We start from the raw sequence: 17,840 nt of genomic DNA, 5'->3' as shown, positions 1-17,840 counted from the left end.
CTTCAGCAGCATTAAAATGTATTTATCATGATGACTCTCGAACATTTTAAACAATAATCAGCAAAATAGAGTGATTAGCACACACTTTTAATTGAGTGAGCACTTGTGAATAATTAATGATATTTAGCATACAAAGTTATGATGACTTTAGATTGCTCAATTTTTGAATAATTTTTTTGTGTTGGCTGGCTGGCAATAAGCTGTGATTTTCAGCTTTAATATCCTATTTATGTTCACATCAAAAATTAATCATGAATATAATTGGATGATAGAGTTTTTCATCTATATTATTTTATTATGAAGTTCAACACCATAGTTGAATAAACATTGATTATATCAGTTACCATTTATTGCTAAAATAGAATTAAAAATTAATTTCATTCGATACGGAATAAATTGAAAATTATCAATAAATGACCTTTTATTATTTTATGGCTTTATGGGTGTCATTCGCCAATTGCGGTCGTCCACCAAAAGAACATAAGTTGGTTAATTGATCCAAAATCTGGCTATAGGTTGGAATGACTCTGACTTGGTGGTGCTGAATTCGGTTTGTGCTATTCGGGATCACTTTTTGCATGTCTCTACGATGTCGTTCACTTATGACGTAAGGCTTTTAGTGGGAGGTGGGTGGCTTTCACTGAGCAACCCCTAAGTTATCTGTGTGGTATTGTCAGTTAATGTCTTAAGTTGATTTTGTTACCATCCCTTTGTTTCTAGTGGGAATTGAACCCAATCGCATGTTCTTACCTCTAAAATTTTGAAGGATGATCCTTTTTTTCAAATTCTGCACAGATGCATGACCCAGGGTATACCAATGCAATAATTCTATCCACAATGTGTATGTCGCGAATACACAAACCGACTTAGTGTGACTGGAAACAGCGAAAAGCATCAAAATCCGACTAGACTTTCCCTGGGATCGAACCCGGATCGTTAGAGTGTTAGGCCGACACTCTAACCACTACGCCACTGATACTTTTTCGCTGCCTATAAGATTGATACGAAACTTGACAAAATGCCGGTTATATCCGTCAATAAACGTCACAATCGGATGAGTCCCCATTTATAGCTTCATATCTACATCCAAAATAAAATCAGAAATGTTTGTCGAACAATTAAAAGATGCATCTTAATATCAATAAATTATTCACTGCTGATTTGTTTGCTTAATTTTTCGATGTAAAATTTTCATCATGTACGTCAAAAATTCAATCCAATTTACATTCATAATCTGCTTCAATGATGCACAAAAATGATTTCGTCTCTCAATTTTTTTCCGTAGCTCTTCTCTTGAATTTTTTATTATATTTTGTATATTCTACACCCATGTTGACATTTGCTCATTGAACCAAATATTTGAACTTCTGCAAAATGTCCTAAAGAACCAAAAGGCAACAACAATAATGGCAACAAAAGATGAATATGGTCATGGCAGTTTTCAAGCAACATAAATTCCACACAAAACTTGATGGTTTTGGTAAGTGGAAGAGATTGAATGAGGCAAGACTCTCTGTCTCTTTCTATTTTCTCATTCTACGTCTAGAAGAATCAGAGTCAAGATGTTTGCTGCTAAAATATCATCATGATCCGACGAGGCTGGCAATGAGCAAGAAAACTGAGCAAAGTCGTAAACAGACAAATGTATTCAGGCTGTTTTTTGTCAGTTTCCCGGGCAAAACATGTTGAAATGATGGACATACAGACATAAGCACTTAACTATAGCTTCTAAGTTGCTGGATAATTCGATCTATACTGACTGTGTGGACGATATTCCATCATGTGCAGGTCGGGTAGCTTTCAATTCAATTTGATTTCCCTTCCATCTCTTTTTTTGTGCCTTGTATATTTTACTCAGTATAGAATGTAAAGATATTTGTCGATGCTACCAACAGAAAGGGTTTAGACCTAAAATATTCCTTTAAACCTTCATGCATTTTTTATTCATTCAAGTAAATTTCTCCCTCCTGATAAAGCTCTTCTTCATTCCTCCGTAAAGAAAATCGAAAAAATGTGTTTTCGTTTACCATTTTTTTTTTGTTCCTACAAGCAACTGCTGCCTTTTTCAATTCACTGCTGTGAGTTGATGCTGTTTTTATATGGAGATTGAGACAGTGGGAGGACGAAAGGGTTCAGGCATATAAAAACCCTGATTTGTTGATCTTTTTGACCGTATACGTATTTAATTTAATCCCTAATGTCCATCCATCGCTCTAGGATTAAGTTATTTCTCTATTTCTTGTATTTTTTTATTTCTAGCAATTTATTTTTCAATTTTACCAAAGTGCTATGGGTGGGAAGAGCTATAATGTACATTTTGACTTGAAGCTATAAAATTTATGAATTTATTGACTGGATAAGTGCGCTATATTGACCCAACTTCTTACTAACTTTTCGGAGAAAAACATTCATTGTTATTGTACTTTTTGCCTCAAGTCATCTTTCTAAGAAATTGAATGGAAAGGAATTTAATATTTTCTATTCTTTATTCCTATTGTACACTTACTATGTATATGTGTTCAAGTTTCAAGCAGAGCTGAGCATTTTAGATGCTTTTGTTGTTGTATTAAAGCTTTCTCTCCTCGACTTTATTGAATTTTCCTCTTCCTTTCCACTCTTCTTGTGCCTTTCACAGAATTTATGAGAAAAAAGTTTATTTATGATCTCAAATCTCAGTATTAAAGTGTATCACATTCTTATCTGAAGCTTATTGTTGTATTAATATAAATTTTGAGTTAAATTTATTATCTACTTCGGGGTCCTTAGTTTCAATAACTTCAATTTTAACACTTTTTTGTAACGGAAATTTTAAATTTAAAATTCAAACATGGTTTTTGTAGATTAATACAATTATTCAAACAATGGACCTCCTCATCATTGAAAGGCATCAAAGAAATGTGAGATATTTTTCACTTTGCAGTGGAATTTTGCTCATGTAGCGATGAAATTAAAATAGTTCTGGCATAATTTGAATCTACAGCAAACAGCGAGTCGGATGATGCCTAAAAATATTTCGATCCTTATAAAAAAATAACTTGAAACTTGATATTTTACTGACGTATTTTTATCCTCTGTCAATGGCATTAATCTGACGTAAAAACGATTTAATAAGATATTTATTTGACACATAATTACAATAAACGAGGAAGTCGTTCCTCATATAAACCGTCCTCAATATCTAAAAAACGACGACAACTTGTAAAATTTAATAGAACCATCAAGCATGAACTAAAAAGGAAATTTTTTTCTTCCTTAAAAAATTCTCGTTTCATATATTTTTATTTTGACATAGATCAAGGACGGAAGTTGAATATAATTTCATTACTACACAACACAGTAAAGTGAGTGAGTGAGTGAGAAAATGAATAAAAATTTTGTACAACATTGTAAAATATTATTTTCTGCCATCGAGCAACATAAAGTTCGTTTACGGAAATTTAAACAGTAGAAGAGACCTTGCTCCATTTCTTCCATTCACTTTACAGTAAATGTTTCAAGCGTGTGCTGTGAAAAGTATATGACTTCTTTTGTTTTTTTGCTTCATAGTCAAAAATAAGGCAAGTAAGGGAGGCATTAGGTGTAAATTATTGGATGTTCTGGAAGCTTTTAGCAATGTTTTGTTTCGACGGTACTCTGGTTCAAAGATTGCTGCGATCTTGGAAACAGTTCAATTAGAACCAAACACCATTCGTTTAGTAGATATAGTAGTCATTGCTGGTAAGAACCACCTGACAAGTGGACGACCTTGGTTTTAACTAAACAGTCCGTCTGACTATCGATGTTGCAGTATTTACGATCTGTTGTTCCATCCCTTCAAAATCAACCTCTAATACCCAATACTAGAGATTGTAATATTCTTTTCTCAGCAACTAGGATTCAGAGCACAATTAGTTGACAAGTTGAGATTCGAACCCATGACATTTGAATTAGCATTGCAAATTTGTAGTTCCCAAATCACTAAACTACCGAGCCATCAAGCCACTTCAGTCGGATAACATTATTTGGATTATCGTCATTCAGTATCTCACCCAAACTGAACATCCAAGTCTACTTACTGAAACAAGGTAGCACCAAAAATAGAAAAGCTTGTTTCCTTGTGCCTTTCCTCAACATTTTTTCTTTTTACTTTCTACGTTCTAAATAAAAATAAAGGTCGTAATTTCCTTCAGCTTCTTTATTTCCCTTTCGCATGAAGCTTAATAGACTTCAGTACAGTCACTGTCGAACTTATTTCCTCTTCAAGTCTATTTGGTGTGGAATTTTAAATACTCGGAAACAAAAGGAGAATAAAAGAAATTTTTTTGAAGATGAAAAAATTCCACTCTGTCTTTTTATGCCTTACTTTTATGCTGTGTGGAAATTTGAATAAAGTAACAAAGAAAATTCTTTTATGCCTACATAAATATATACATTTTTCCAGATGTGAAAATATCAGGCATGGAAAGGCATCTCTCATTTAATTTAAGACAAACTGAATTTTTTGATTTGGCATAGAATTTCCATGCCTCACTTAAGGCGTAACTCGATTCTTAAAATTCCTATCCAAATTACAGTTTTGGTTTCCAACTCTAGCCTCCTTTTTATTTTTATGTCACTTCCTATATAAATTCGAGACATGCCGTCATCATCATCATCGTCATCATTTTATTCTTTCCTATTAATTCTAGCATATCTCGTGTCATGTCTCTCCTATATATGTATAGAAATAAATGAAAAGAGCGAGCATGAAGAATGTCTGACACTGATTTTCATTCTTTTATTTCTCAAATCTTCAAAAAAATTGTTTTCGCACCAAAACTGAATAGCTCACATATTTTATATCCAACATATTTTATGAATTAACGTGTATAATAACGTGACAGTGTTTGACATCATGTCTTTTGGGAAGCGTGTTCAAGATGAGAACTGCTTCAATATGATTTGAATGTTGGAAACTGGATGTTGAGGAATTGATGTTTTAATGGCAGGAATTGATGTTGGATGGCATCCGACGCTAAATATGTGATACAGGAACAGCTCGATTTGATTAGGCTTTAAACCGGTTTGCAATGGCCTACTGAGTTTCGAACTCATCCCGATATATTATAAAGTAGGCCATGCAATGTTATTTCTCCTTCAATACCAAGCCTACTTAGTCAAAGTAACCCAATTGCGCTGTAAAAATTAAAATATTCAAAAACTTTCATCCTCACTTCCTTTTCTTAGCTATCTATATTGGCTCATTCATTGTGTATAGACTATAAATTTCCCATGCACGAGTTTGTATTCTCTTCGACAAGAAAAAAAAAATTGAAATGATGAAGGTGTACGTGAATTGAAAATTGATTGACTTTATTCTATGTATATATGTATATGGGGTGTGTGGATGGATGTGTTCCTCCAAATGTGTTTTTATGTATGAAAGATTTGTTATTTGTGCAAAAATAATCGATGAGATTTAGATGATATTTTTTTATTCCTAAAAAAAGCAACAGAAAACTTTCCGAAAAGCCATTTTTTCTGCTCCTTCTTCTTGCCTTGCCTTCCTTTCAATTCATTTCATTCTGAATGTTTAAATGCCAAATACAACCAGCAGTAACAAGGAGAATTACTTCAACTTTTTCTCAAATGTGATTGACACTTTTACGTTTTATGCTTGATCTCTAGTGTACTATCAATCTCCTGAAGTTATGCACGAAAGAGCTTTTGTGTGAGATGAAATTTTATGTAAAAAATAACTTAAAGCACTTAAATCGTTTTCCATCGTTCCTTTTTTTCCTTCCCTTTTCCTAGGAAATGATTCTCATTGAAAGACGAAAAAAAATATTTCATTGAACTGAAAAAGAAAGTTGAAAACTTGCTGGATGCGGATAAATTTTAGCATATTTTCAATTTTTTTCTTCTCATCCGAGTCTAGAGATTTTTTTTTTTTTCAATTTGAACTTGTACCAGTTTTATAAAATATTAAAGGGCGAATTTAATCATCGGAATTGACAGCAGCAAAATTAAATTTTTAATAATTGAGTCATGCGGACATTTAGATTTTGGGAATGTTCTTAAGTGATGTCAATATGCCGGTTATGAATTATTAATGTTATTTACCTTAAGATTAGCCTTTATTTTTCCCTTCTGATGTTTCCTCCTTGATTGTTCAAACTGAAATGATTTTTTTTGCAAAAATTCCTCGTTTCATACTAAATAGTTCGCGCCAAAATCCTCGAAATTGAAAATTGAACTTCACTTTTGAATTTTGAACTTCCGTTACTTTTTAAATTCTGAATGACCGTTAATTTCTTCTGCCCTTAATTTCAATTGTCAACATCCAAGCTCTATAATCATGTCACATAGCTCAAGAACTTCCCAATAACGCATTTTCCTGACCCATTTGAAGCTGGACATTACTAGGAAATGTCCCTTTGTAAATTGCAAAATATTTTAATATCCAAAATTGACCATTGACCCAATAATAATAATAAAAAAAGATTTTAATTCATTTGATTGAATGCTGCCTCGAGCATGATCAATGATTGTGCCAATATTTACATTCGTCTCTACATTGTAGTTAATGAACGGAGATGTGAATGATGTGGAGGACTTGATGAATTAAAGAATGCTTTAGGTTGTTGTGACAATGATCTAAAATTAAGTTAATGAATATCTTGGACTCATTGAACCTAAAATCTAGATTCTCAAATACATTGATAGACGAGATTTCATGAGATTTATTGCTAAAGTCAAACAGCCATCCCCAACCATAAAATATTAAAGTCAAACAAAATTATTGTCAACCCGGCTTATGCTTGTCCTTTTGACTTTAGATGCCCCACAATTTTGTATTCATTATTTTACCTGCATATTTATTTAAATGGAAGCGCGTGCTTAACCCTTAAAATGTCATGATGTGTAAAAAATTGAGAACAATAAAGTTAAACAGCATAAAAAAGGAAATAAATGAATTTGCCTTGTCCCATGAAATTTTATCATAAATTAAGCATGCATTTTTCATTTAAATGCACAGAGTCAAGAGTTTCATGATTATTTGAAGCCAGTCGAAGCAGAAGGAGGAAAAATGGGAAAATTACCAAGTTTGATCATTAAATATTTGAGTAGGTAAAATAAATTGAGGTAATTTTGATATAAACATTTATTCACTCAGAACAATTTTCGGGAAATTTGAGATTACAGCTGCATAATCACTTCCATGAAAGTTTATGTTAATGCTAAGGAATCTAATGTAATATTTGTTTATATAGAATTAAAGCAAGCTGTGATTCTCAGAAGTTATTTAAACGAAATTGGATTTTAAGCAGAACTTGAAGACGACTGGATGTTGTTAGATTCAGAACGCTTTAGTATGAGCATAAGATTCCATACCTATCGCCTACTTTTTGCTTCATTTTATTATGCCACCTCCCACACACCGTAACGTGAATAAGTGAATGACCCAAACTAGATAAAATGAAATCCAATTTCCTCACAAGCCTGGAAAATTTCACCTCACTGAGATATATCAAGCCACAGGAATATAATACAAAGCATTTCCCTCAAAATGAATTTTTTATAAAAACTTAATCGCATTTAATTCATTTGAAATGTCAAATTCAATTGCCAGCCACACTCTCTGTCTGAAAACCATAAATAATCCCTTAAAACTTGCACATCTCTCTATGCTTCACATTATTGCACATGCAATTTTGTTCAAGTGTCTGCATTTGCAAGTGCAAAAATAAACTTCTTTATGCTAATTATAAATGACACGTCATTAGATGATTTTCTTTTTCTGTGATGTCTCTCTCTCGCATTCTATCATCACGAATGCTCTACTGCTGTCTAATTATTGCATATGTATACTAATGAGTCTCGAAATTGCATAAATGAGATTCGTATAGCTGGTGTCGTTCAAGTCCACTTATGAATTTCCCATTGATGTTGATGGTTGTTAAGTTTGTGCTATAATTAGGGGATTTATGTGCAATTATGACTTGCTGTAGAAGGATGTTAAAGGAAAGAGTTCGTACGGTACTGTTATAAACCAATTTTAAGCTGATTAAACTGATTTTTGAATATTTCAAAAGCTATGTTGTTATAACGTTCATTTGAGATTTGAATATTATTTATTGTACATAGTTGAAAATCCCTTTTGATACAAAAGTTCAGTCTGTTTTTGAACTCCGAAGAATAAACATCTCATTTATATAATAATCCTTAAGGAACTCGTTTTAATTAAACTACCATTAGTTAAACAACTACACAATTTGCAATCCACAATCACAAAAACGGAGCAACCATTTTTCAACTCAAAATCGCTTAAAATTGTTAAAAATAATCGTCTTTAATTTTCTTACATTTTAGTCTGTTCCGTTCAAAGACATTATAAAACTCAAGCCAACTGGATGTTGTTATACAACAAAGAGAACATAAGTTAAATCTGTATTAGTGCTCAAAAGGATAAACTAAATTAGTGACATAAAAACAAATCAAAAAAAGTGTAGAACGAGAAACAAAAAGTTAACAAAGTAGTCAGTCAAAAAAGACGGAAATTTATTCATTTTTATGTTTTTATAAAAAGAATACTTCTTACAAGAATATTGTAACTACATATTAAGTTCAGTGAGAACTAAAAACATCAGATTATGTGACGAAGTGGATGAAATAAAAGAGAAAGCAAGAAAAAAAGAAGAAAGTTTAGGCAAAGTGTGATAAAAAATTGAATGCGAGAAGGAAAAACCGACATAGAAACAGAAAAGTTTTTACATTTGTTTTTCGTCTCACTTACGAACTTACTTTTACGCCATTTGTCTTCATGCATAGAAGAAAGAAAGAAGACAAATAAAACAAAAGAGGAAGGATCCAGGGTTAGACAAATATTCAAACACATTGAGGTTATGGAATATTAACCGAAATTTGATTTAATTACTAAAAGATTCAAGCAATTTATCAAATTTTTGTTTACATCCATGACATTAATGATGATGGATAGATGAAAAGTTCATTTCCAACCCTGACAATCATCCTCACATTTATGCAGTTCTTGTTTTAGTAACATATTGCGTGATACTTGTGCAAAGTGAAAAAATATATAATATAAAGCATAAAGCATACAAAACCAACAATTTATGAAACACTAGCTACAACTTTCCCTTTCCTTTTGCGTTCATTGTGTGAATTGTGTACGATTAGATAGAATACAAGAAGAAAAAAAATAAAATTATTTTGTAACTCAATGTGTTAGCAAATTGCCAGCAAATGTGTTTAAATGTTATGAGACCGACAATATCATCCAACTCATCAACATTATCGTCATCATCATCAAATACGTTCACAAACGTACTGAAAAAAGGATATTAGAAATTAAATCAGAGTCATTCACATAGAAAAAACCACGCACGCACGTAGAAAGATAAGAAAAAATATATATTTTTTTGTGTGTTGGATATAAAACAAAGTAAAAAAAGAAGAACAGAACGAGGCAGAAAAAGCAAAATTCGTTTTTGTGCTGACACTTTTTTCAAATTATGCTCACAGATTGTGGCAACAATGTCACATGGCACAATTTGAATAAAGCTACAGTAAAATTAAACAATGGTTACATTCACTTACCGCCGAGTGCTGAATCAATAATAATGGATTATGAATCATCATCAGATGCTGCCTTATTGGAACAAGAACAGCAGCAGCAGACCCTCAATCGTGATACATCAACAATATTACTACTGGATGTAAATCAACAGCAGCCGCAACCACATTCCAACATCATAAATAATCCGACAGCAACAATAGTTACGACGGCATCAACAGTAAATGCAAATCTCACAAGTCCGCAACATGCCGCTGCTACATCGCTACGAAATTCCATATCGCCAATATCAACATCGCCCACAAATACAACAAATAAATCACAAGTCGTCGTCAATTTGGATTATCCGAATTCCATGCAAACTATAACAACATTACAGCGTAATAATGTAAAGAATAGTAGCACAAATAGTAATCGATCACAAACGAATGCGATCAGTACAAGTAGTAATGTGCTGTCATCATCGATTGGTAACAGTATAAAAGCGGGTGATAATGGCAAAATATTTAAAGCTAATAACAATGGGAAATATAAATTTAATTTATTGAAATTATCATCATCGACTCGTATCGAGCGTAGCACAAGAATTCGGTTGCTCATCGTTGCCATCTGTTTGATTATATTTGGAATTGCAATTGGCGCATTTATCATACATATGAGTGGAATTTATCCCTGCAATCCCGATAGAATAGGTATGTACTTCTCTATCCTTTTTTTTTCACTATTTTACATGTACATTGCTCTCTTCCTCACATGTTTTTCATGTCCTGAATATTTAATGGATTGTATTAAAGTGTATGATGTAAAAAAGGTTTGAATATCTATTCGATTTTAGCGCAATTTTTAGAGATCTGTCTGTTGCGTACGAGCTTATGGCTTTGAAAATGACATCCAATAAGTATAGTTTTACAAAAATGGATGTTAAGGCTTTTAACCAAGACTTTTGTCATTTAATTTCGAAACTTCGAAATTATGTTCGAAAAATTCGAAATTAAGTCAGAAGTCAGACAAAAATGCGTCTTAAAGACACAACAGCACTTCATTCCAAAACCTTATATCCTCAAAAGAATGTTCAAATGTGAATCGAGTTGAGTTTAGTCAGTTACTTCAATATTCTTACGATGATGATGATTTCGCTCTTCTGTCGAATTGAGAGAAGAAAAAGAAAATAAAGTATATATGTTTATACTGGGGATGGATAGCTATTACAAGACTGTGAAATGAAATACATTTTTATGAGCTTGCTGTCTTCTATCCATATTGACTCATATTTTTTTTATACAATACTGTGTTGTTTTTTTGCTTGATCATTGTGAGCTGGAGCTTTTTTCATCTTCATTTTATTTTAAGCTGTATTTCTTTAAGGAATATGGAATGTTGGTGAATTATGATGCTTTTTTGTTGATGCTTTAATAGTTCTTTTAATCTTCTGGGGATTCAGCTTTAATGCATTGTTTGCTTATGACGTACTCTGCACTGGGTATGGTGCGGTATGAGAAGGATATGATCTATAGTAGGGAAGAAGCGTCATTGTTCGATTTGATTATGGATCCTAACCTCTAAGATCTAAAGCTTGTGTGGATTAGGAATGCTGAATATTCCACTCGTTATCTGAACAGATAGTACACTTAGTATCTAGCAGTCTACGCTCCCAATCCTGCCCACCTAGTTGTATTCTGTGAAATCCCCCACAAAATGTCATTCAGTAATTCTAGAGCAATAAATAACTTTGTTTATAGTATTCGAGATGTATAAAATGACACTTAGTGTAGATACCAAGCAATTTGTGGCTAAAATTGTTTCATAATTTTCGAATAGAAAAGCTCAAGTTTATCTAAATTAAATTAAATTTATCTCGTCAAATGGAAAAATGTGAAAAGACTTCTGTTGAAAAATTCATAAGGAAGAAACGACAATTTCAGGATCAACAACCTTCTGAGAATTTTAACCTTCTAACATACATAAAACAGCAAACTCTATACAATTTTCGCTTTTTGATACATTTAAGACATTCTCATGCTCCCTTTATGCACTCATCCACTCAATGCTTATTTACTTCTCGTACTTAAAATCAAACTCTTGAGAACATTTTGCTCATTCAAAATTCATGTGAAAACATTCCGAATAGCATTTCATTTGCTTTCATCTTATGCCAATTGATTACCAACGTGAAGACAAACTTTCTCATTTTCTTCACATTATTCTCCACTTTTCTATGCTTTTTATATTATACTGGTGAAAAAGCTTTAAGATTGAAACTTTGTTTATCTTTAATTTTGATCCAGTTTGTTGCCAAAAAGTGACGCTGAAAAATTTATTACACTTTTTATACAAATAAACTTGAAGTTAAAGAATTCGAGCGACACGACCAAGGTTGGTCGGTCGTTGTGTTAATGATAGAGCACTGCATAGATGTTGTGATGGCTTGATGACATCTGATGACAATAAACTAACTTAGGTTGAAGAGGAATTTGTTCTAAGCGACACAATGCATTGGATTATTGTCAGGGCAACTTCTTGTCTTGCTATTGAATCTGCGACGTAGCGGTGCCTTGGGGAATACGCTAGGCTTAAGTGTCCTATTTGACCTTCCTGTATGTTCTAAATGCGACATCTGTTCAAGAATCGTTGAAGACTGTATTGTCGGAAAATAATGCGATATTGCCAGGTATTTGAAGCAGCAACCCAGAAAATTTGAGGCCATTCAGTTACAACAGCGAAAAGAAGTTTGACCGTCATGTTACAACAACCCCACACACTTTTCAACACAATGTCGATGGGCAGAACTTTTGCCTTCATTTTATTGCTTTCTTTCCTTCTTGCTTTTCTGTAGGTAGAAGAAGAATGCTCAAGGCTTAAACAGAATTAGTCTGCCAAACATAGATTCAATGATAAGCACGATTTTTCTTGCGATATAATTTGAAATATGCGATAAGCCTTAATGCAAGTGATGTAAAAAGAAGCTTTTAATTTATTTCTGCAATAAATATAGCATGTTAGTTTTTGGTGATTTTATTACTTGCTATAAATAATAGGGAATGTAAATTGATGTTTTGAGCTTTCAAGCACAGAAGTATTCCCAATCTCAAAAGCTTGAATCAAGTTTAAGAATCAATTTGAATATTGAAAGTTTTTATCTCAGCCTGAGCTTTCACTTAGCATGAATTTATAGGCAGTTTGACATTGAAAGTCATTGAGGTTATCCGAATTGGATAATGAAGTTGTCATGACACTGCAACTTAGTAGAAGATAAGACCTAACAAATCTTAAGAGCAGTTTCTTCCAGTAAAAGAGCTTTTAAAAAGCTCTAAAATTAATTCATCCCACAAAAATGTGTGCCCCAAACAAAGACATCAATGATATCCAAGGAATGGGGACATCCATTAAAGAAATGATGCCCTAGAGATGATAGAAACAACATTTCCATATATTTATTTATGTAATTCCAAAATTGAATTTCTAATGTTTACTTTTCAACTGTTCAACTTTTGGTGCTGAACGTACCTTTGAATTTTTATAGAGTCTGTGTCTGTGTATATACATCTACCGAGTTTGTTTTATCTTATCCATCCACTCATTTCCATTCACTTACTCGCATTTTTATCTCTACTTTACCCTTGTTGCTATTTCATGACTGTTGATGCGTGGCTGTATGTACGCACACTTTAAGCGAATAAAACTCTCATTCAATATTTGAGTAAGGAATAAATCTTTGAAGAAAAGGTAAAGAAGAGAACAAAAATAACATTTTCCTGCCATTGCCATAAATAGCTCTTTAACATAAGTACACACTCAATACATGGAAATAAAAATGGATAGATTGAGGCAGTTTGAAAGGAAAATATGCTTAATACTTCAATTCCTCTTCTATTTTCATTGATCTTACTCTACTTCATAAATTCAATCTTTATTTCTTGAAATAAAAACTTTTTCTGTTCATGAGAAAACAGCTGTAGTAGCTTTTAAGCTGTTATAAGCTTTATGAATCATGTTTGCTTAATCAAATCAAAGTATGCGGTTTTCTAGGAACGATTTGTTCCATATTTCTCTCGTGAATTAAAATTGAAATTTTTCCAAAGAATATATACAGGCACGAGTTACTTTATACCGTGTGAATGCTGTAGAAGCAATAGAGTCGCATTCATTCATAGCAATGCAATCTATTGAATTTTTCATTTCCTATACTTATTTTTAAAATTTACGTAAATTGAACCTCTTGCGGTATTTACTTGCCATTTCTTCACCCATTTTGCTAGCATTATTCTGTCCTAGGAAAATGTTTTGTTAAGAATTCCTTCCTTTTTTACGTTGAGTCGACACAAAAAAGAAGATCTTGTCGGAAGAACAACTGGAATTCTTCTCAGAAGTTGGGTAGAAAATCTCACAAAAATTCCTTACAATTTCCACATTCATGCTCATATTAATTAATCTTATTTTCTCCTCTTCCTAACTTTTTCTCATGGACAGATTGGAATGTGAAGGAAACGCATGCTTAATGTGAAGGAAAACAAAACGATTCTAGTGTTATTATTTATTGTTCTTTTATGATTTTCATGAATGAATCAATTGATATTTTTCGATATTTGGTCATTTTTTGAAGGCGGGAAAACTATGTTCGAAAATGTTTTGTTTACATTTTTAAAATTTCTATAATTTTAACTTTATTTTATGATTTTAAATCTTTTATATTGCTGCAATCTATAGACAGATGTCCATTAGTCCCAATTGAGCCATTTTTCAATGACAAAATGTAGTAAATATGGCAAAATTTGTTATTTTTAAATTCAAATACTTTTCGAACACAAATTTGTTTTGTTTACAAACAAATAAAAAGTGCGGGAAACTTAAAGCCTACAAAACAATTCTTCCATCACGCGAAAACCGCACTCAAGTCACAGACTAGGGAGAAAATTATAGGATTTATTATTATTATATCATGTCATATTGATTTAGAATTTATTTTTTTTTTTGCGCTTTACCGTTTATAGTCTGTACATGGGTGAAGATATATCACATCATATATCATGGTATGATAATAGCTATGGATAAACATACGCACATTATACTACTGTTGACTTCTCTCGTTTAAATAAATGAGATCGTGATATTGCAGCATTAATTCACACTCACATGACACAACGAAAAAAATTACTCTCTTCGATAAATCTACTGCGATAAGACTATGATTACTTACATAATATTTACAATGATGAGTGATAATGATTAATAAAAATGTGGGGAAAGATGAAAGCTTAGTGTAATAGGAAGCAATATGTTGCGTATACGCATCAGCTTGAATAACTGGGGATTTTCATATGAATCCAGACTAATCGGATGGAATTACTTTTAATTCCGCACGCAATCTTATGTACGCATATGCATGAGGTTGATAAGAGTGAAATCTGATGTATCAAGTCATATGCAGGCTAATTTAGCAATTTGAGAGTAAGGCACTTATGGTTAGACTTCATACCAAAATATGAGATTTGATTGCTGACTGAACAATTTGGATTCAATGCCTAAATTTATGTCAACTATAAAAAACTTGCGGAAGTGCTCAGTCTGATGACACTGGAACATAATAAATCGGTAATAGCAATGGTAAATTTTAGGGCCTAATTAATGAAACTTACGACTTCTCTTTTCTTATGCTCACATACTTCCTTGTTTCTATGCTTATACAGTCTATAGAGAATTGTATTAGAGACAAATAACAATTAATTAGCAATTTTCTTCCTATAACTTTGTGTATTAACTCAGCCATTCATTATGTTCCGAGTATATGTGTACGTAAGTGCGTGTGTGGCACATACACCCACATATCTGAAATTTTCTCATTTAATTTCACATCATTTCTTCTAAGAATATAATTAATTAAATAAGGCAAGTAAATAATTCAGTTTTCTTTCTATTCAGACTTGAAATATATTCAAACAGCATCTCTCCTTGAATGAGAATTGAAAATAATATGTCGATGCTCTAGTAATATTGATGCTCATTCAGATTCTAAATATAATTATGCATTGATTTTTGGAAATAAATATCAGTAAATTGATATATTTTTGAACATTTTGTCATCTATTGAATTATAAATGCTTCCAAAAAAAGTTCAATTTTGCTGTATGGTAATTGAAATTCTATGCCATATCAGTTTGTTCATACAATACCAAGCTTAATTTCAAATGATGTAATATTATTCACATATGATGAGGAATAAAAAATATACCCAAAAAAATATGAATGCAAATTGATTGGATGCATTCCAATTTGATGTCTAGAATCCAAGTTTTTTGAGGAAAGTCAACAATATCCAACAATTTTAAGGGTGGTTGTACGGTACGACGAGATACAGTATGATATAGGTGCACGATTGTTACGGGAAAGATGCTTTGGCATACCAGGTGTATCATTGTACCGTACCATTAGTATATACATGCCATACGTACCGTATCTCCACCGGATATCGTTCCTAGATCGGATTATGCTTCAAAATCTGAATCTCTTCCTCCTGATTTCCTTCGAAAACCCTAGTTCTGTATTTTATTTGACACATCACTAACAATCAACCCCATTGTGTAACTGTCACCAACAATTTAGTTCCCAGCTATTGAAAATTAGACAAACCGCAATAATTTCCATGCCTAAAAACAAATATTATCTGATCATTTCCAACTAAAAAGGATTTATAAAAGTAGTAAATTTTTAAAAGCTCACCCAGTAAATTAATATGCGACTGCCGTGCATCCCAATGCAGACAATAAAAATTCCGCGAATATATCAATCTATTTTTGTTTCATTATAATGAAATCGCAATCCTCTCATGTCCAACAATGTATGTATGTGAAAATCCCTACCGAAAAAAATAAATAAATAAAATTCTGTGATTATTGCATACGCAATTTATGTAAATTACAGCTTTTTTGAGTGTGTTCAATAAATTGATTGTTTGATTGGTTGGCATATAGTATTGTGGATGAGCTTTAATTAGATGCGAAATCGATAATCGTAGAGCTCAAAATAAATTAAAATCGACACTGCAACTGTTTTCATTTAATTCACCGTGATTGAAAACATCCATGTGGAATTAATTTATGGATGGAAGGAAAATATAGTTGAGGATATTCAGTTGGATTAATGTGGGATTTAAGGCAGATATGAAATATTTTTGAAGGTCTGAATATAGTTTTAAAGTGGGATCCTTACATTCTTTTTTTGAGATTACTGCCTACCACTACGGTACCTAAATGCGGTTTCTTTGCCTATCCCGACACTTGTCCTATAAAACACTAAATTGTTGACATTGTAGGACATGCAAATTCCAACTATATTTGCCAGGATTTATAAGTGGGCTTAGACGAAAAAAAAGTTCCATTTACTAAAATCACTCAAAACTTTAAATAACGACTTCTGTTAAATAATCTAAATACCAAAACACTAAAAGGCAACATAAAAACAGCCTCTAGTTCTATTCCTGTTCATTAATTAACAAATTTAAGCGATTAATTTTAATTTTTTTCGAATTTTTGTGAATATTTTTGTTGTTGTAAACACTGAAAAAATTGTATGGAAAAATTCAAAATTTTCTTAACGTTTTTACAAAAAATCATTAATTTAACTACTTTAAACCAGTTTTTGACTTTATTTTAATACTTTGCACTGTAGAACATTGAAAAATGAACAAGCACGACTAATTTTTGTACCTTAGAACTCATTATTCATAAAATTACAAGCATTTTTGTCCAAAAATTCAGATTAAGTAACAAATTTTCAGTGTCAGAAATCGAGTTTGTTTTTGAAATTTTGGCTTAATTATAATGTTTTATTAAACATATTATAAATCAAAATGTTCGTTTTTTAAGACTATACAAGATAGACTATTTAAATATTACCCTAAATATTCAGGAAACGAGAAAAAAGCCAATTACATCACATTTCTGACACTGAATTTTCGAACGACTAAGCCCAAGTATAGTCCCAAACACGGATGTTCCATTCATTTCAGTAGATAAGCTAGAGTAGCCGACTACCGACATCTCATACATTTTAGTTCCGGTCCATAAAAGCCCCCACTTCACACAAAAGAAGCAATTAACTGTAATAATCATTTACAACAACCCCAAAACACCAAACAACAAACAACAATTGAAAATTATTCAGCGTCTAAGTCAAATTTATCATTTGCACGTGACATTGATCAGGATTATTGTGGCTGTAAATTTTATGAAAATATTTGCGGTTGTTGGAACAGAAACCTTCAAAGTTTTTCACTTTACTATGCTTAAGC

The 17,840-nt window shown here is 32.1% G+C and overlaps 1 protein-coding gene across 3 annotated transcripts in view; it reads left to right on the top strand.

Annotated features, from left to right (window-relative positions):
* LOC139087881 (neprilysin-1-like) overlaps positions 1–17,840 on the top strand; it is a 32,724-nt gene that overhangs the window by 6,244 nt on the left and 8,640 nt on the right. For 2 of the 3 annotated variants that reach the window (XM_070636835.1, XM_070636836.1), the window contains exons 2-3: positions 8,332–8,834; positions 9,008–10,248. In XM_070636835.1, coding sequence (XP_070492936.1) covers positions 9,495–10,248 — 754 coding nt within the window. In that variant the 5' untranslated portion in view covers positions 8,332–8,834; positions 9,008–9,494. The remainder of the gene's footprint in view (positions 1–8,331; positions 8,835–9,007; positions 10,249–17,840) is intronic. The other variant, XM_070636838.1, reaches the window with a different exon arrangement.

Source organism: Chironomus tepperi, unplaced genomic scaffold (genome assembly GCF_022539635.2).
Source record: "Chironomus tepperi strain 1889 unplaced genomic scaffold, CSIRO-AGI_Ctep_v1 contig_137, whole genome shotgun sequence".
Lineage (NCBI taxonomy): Eukaryota > Metazoa > Arthropoda > Insecta > Diptera > Chironomidae > Chironomus > Chironomus tepperi.
This window is presented reverse-complemented; position numbering and strand designations above follow the sequence as displayed.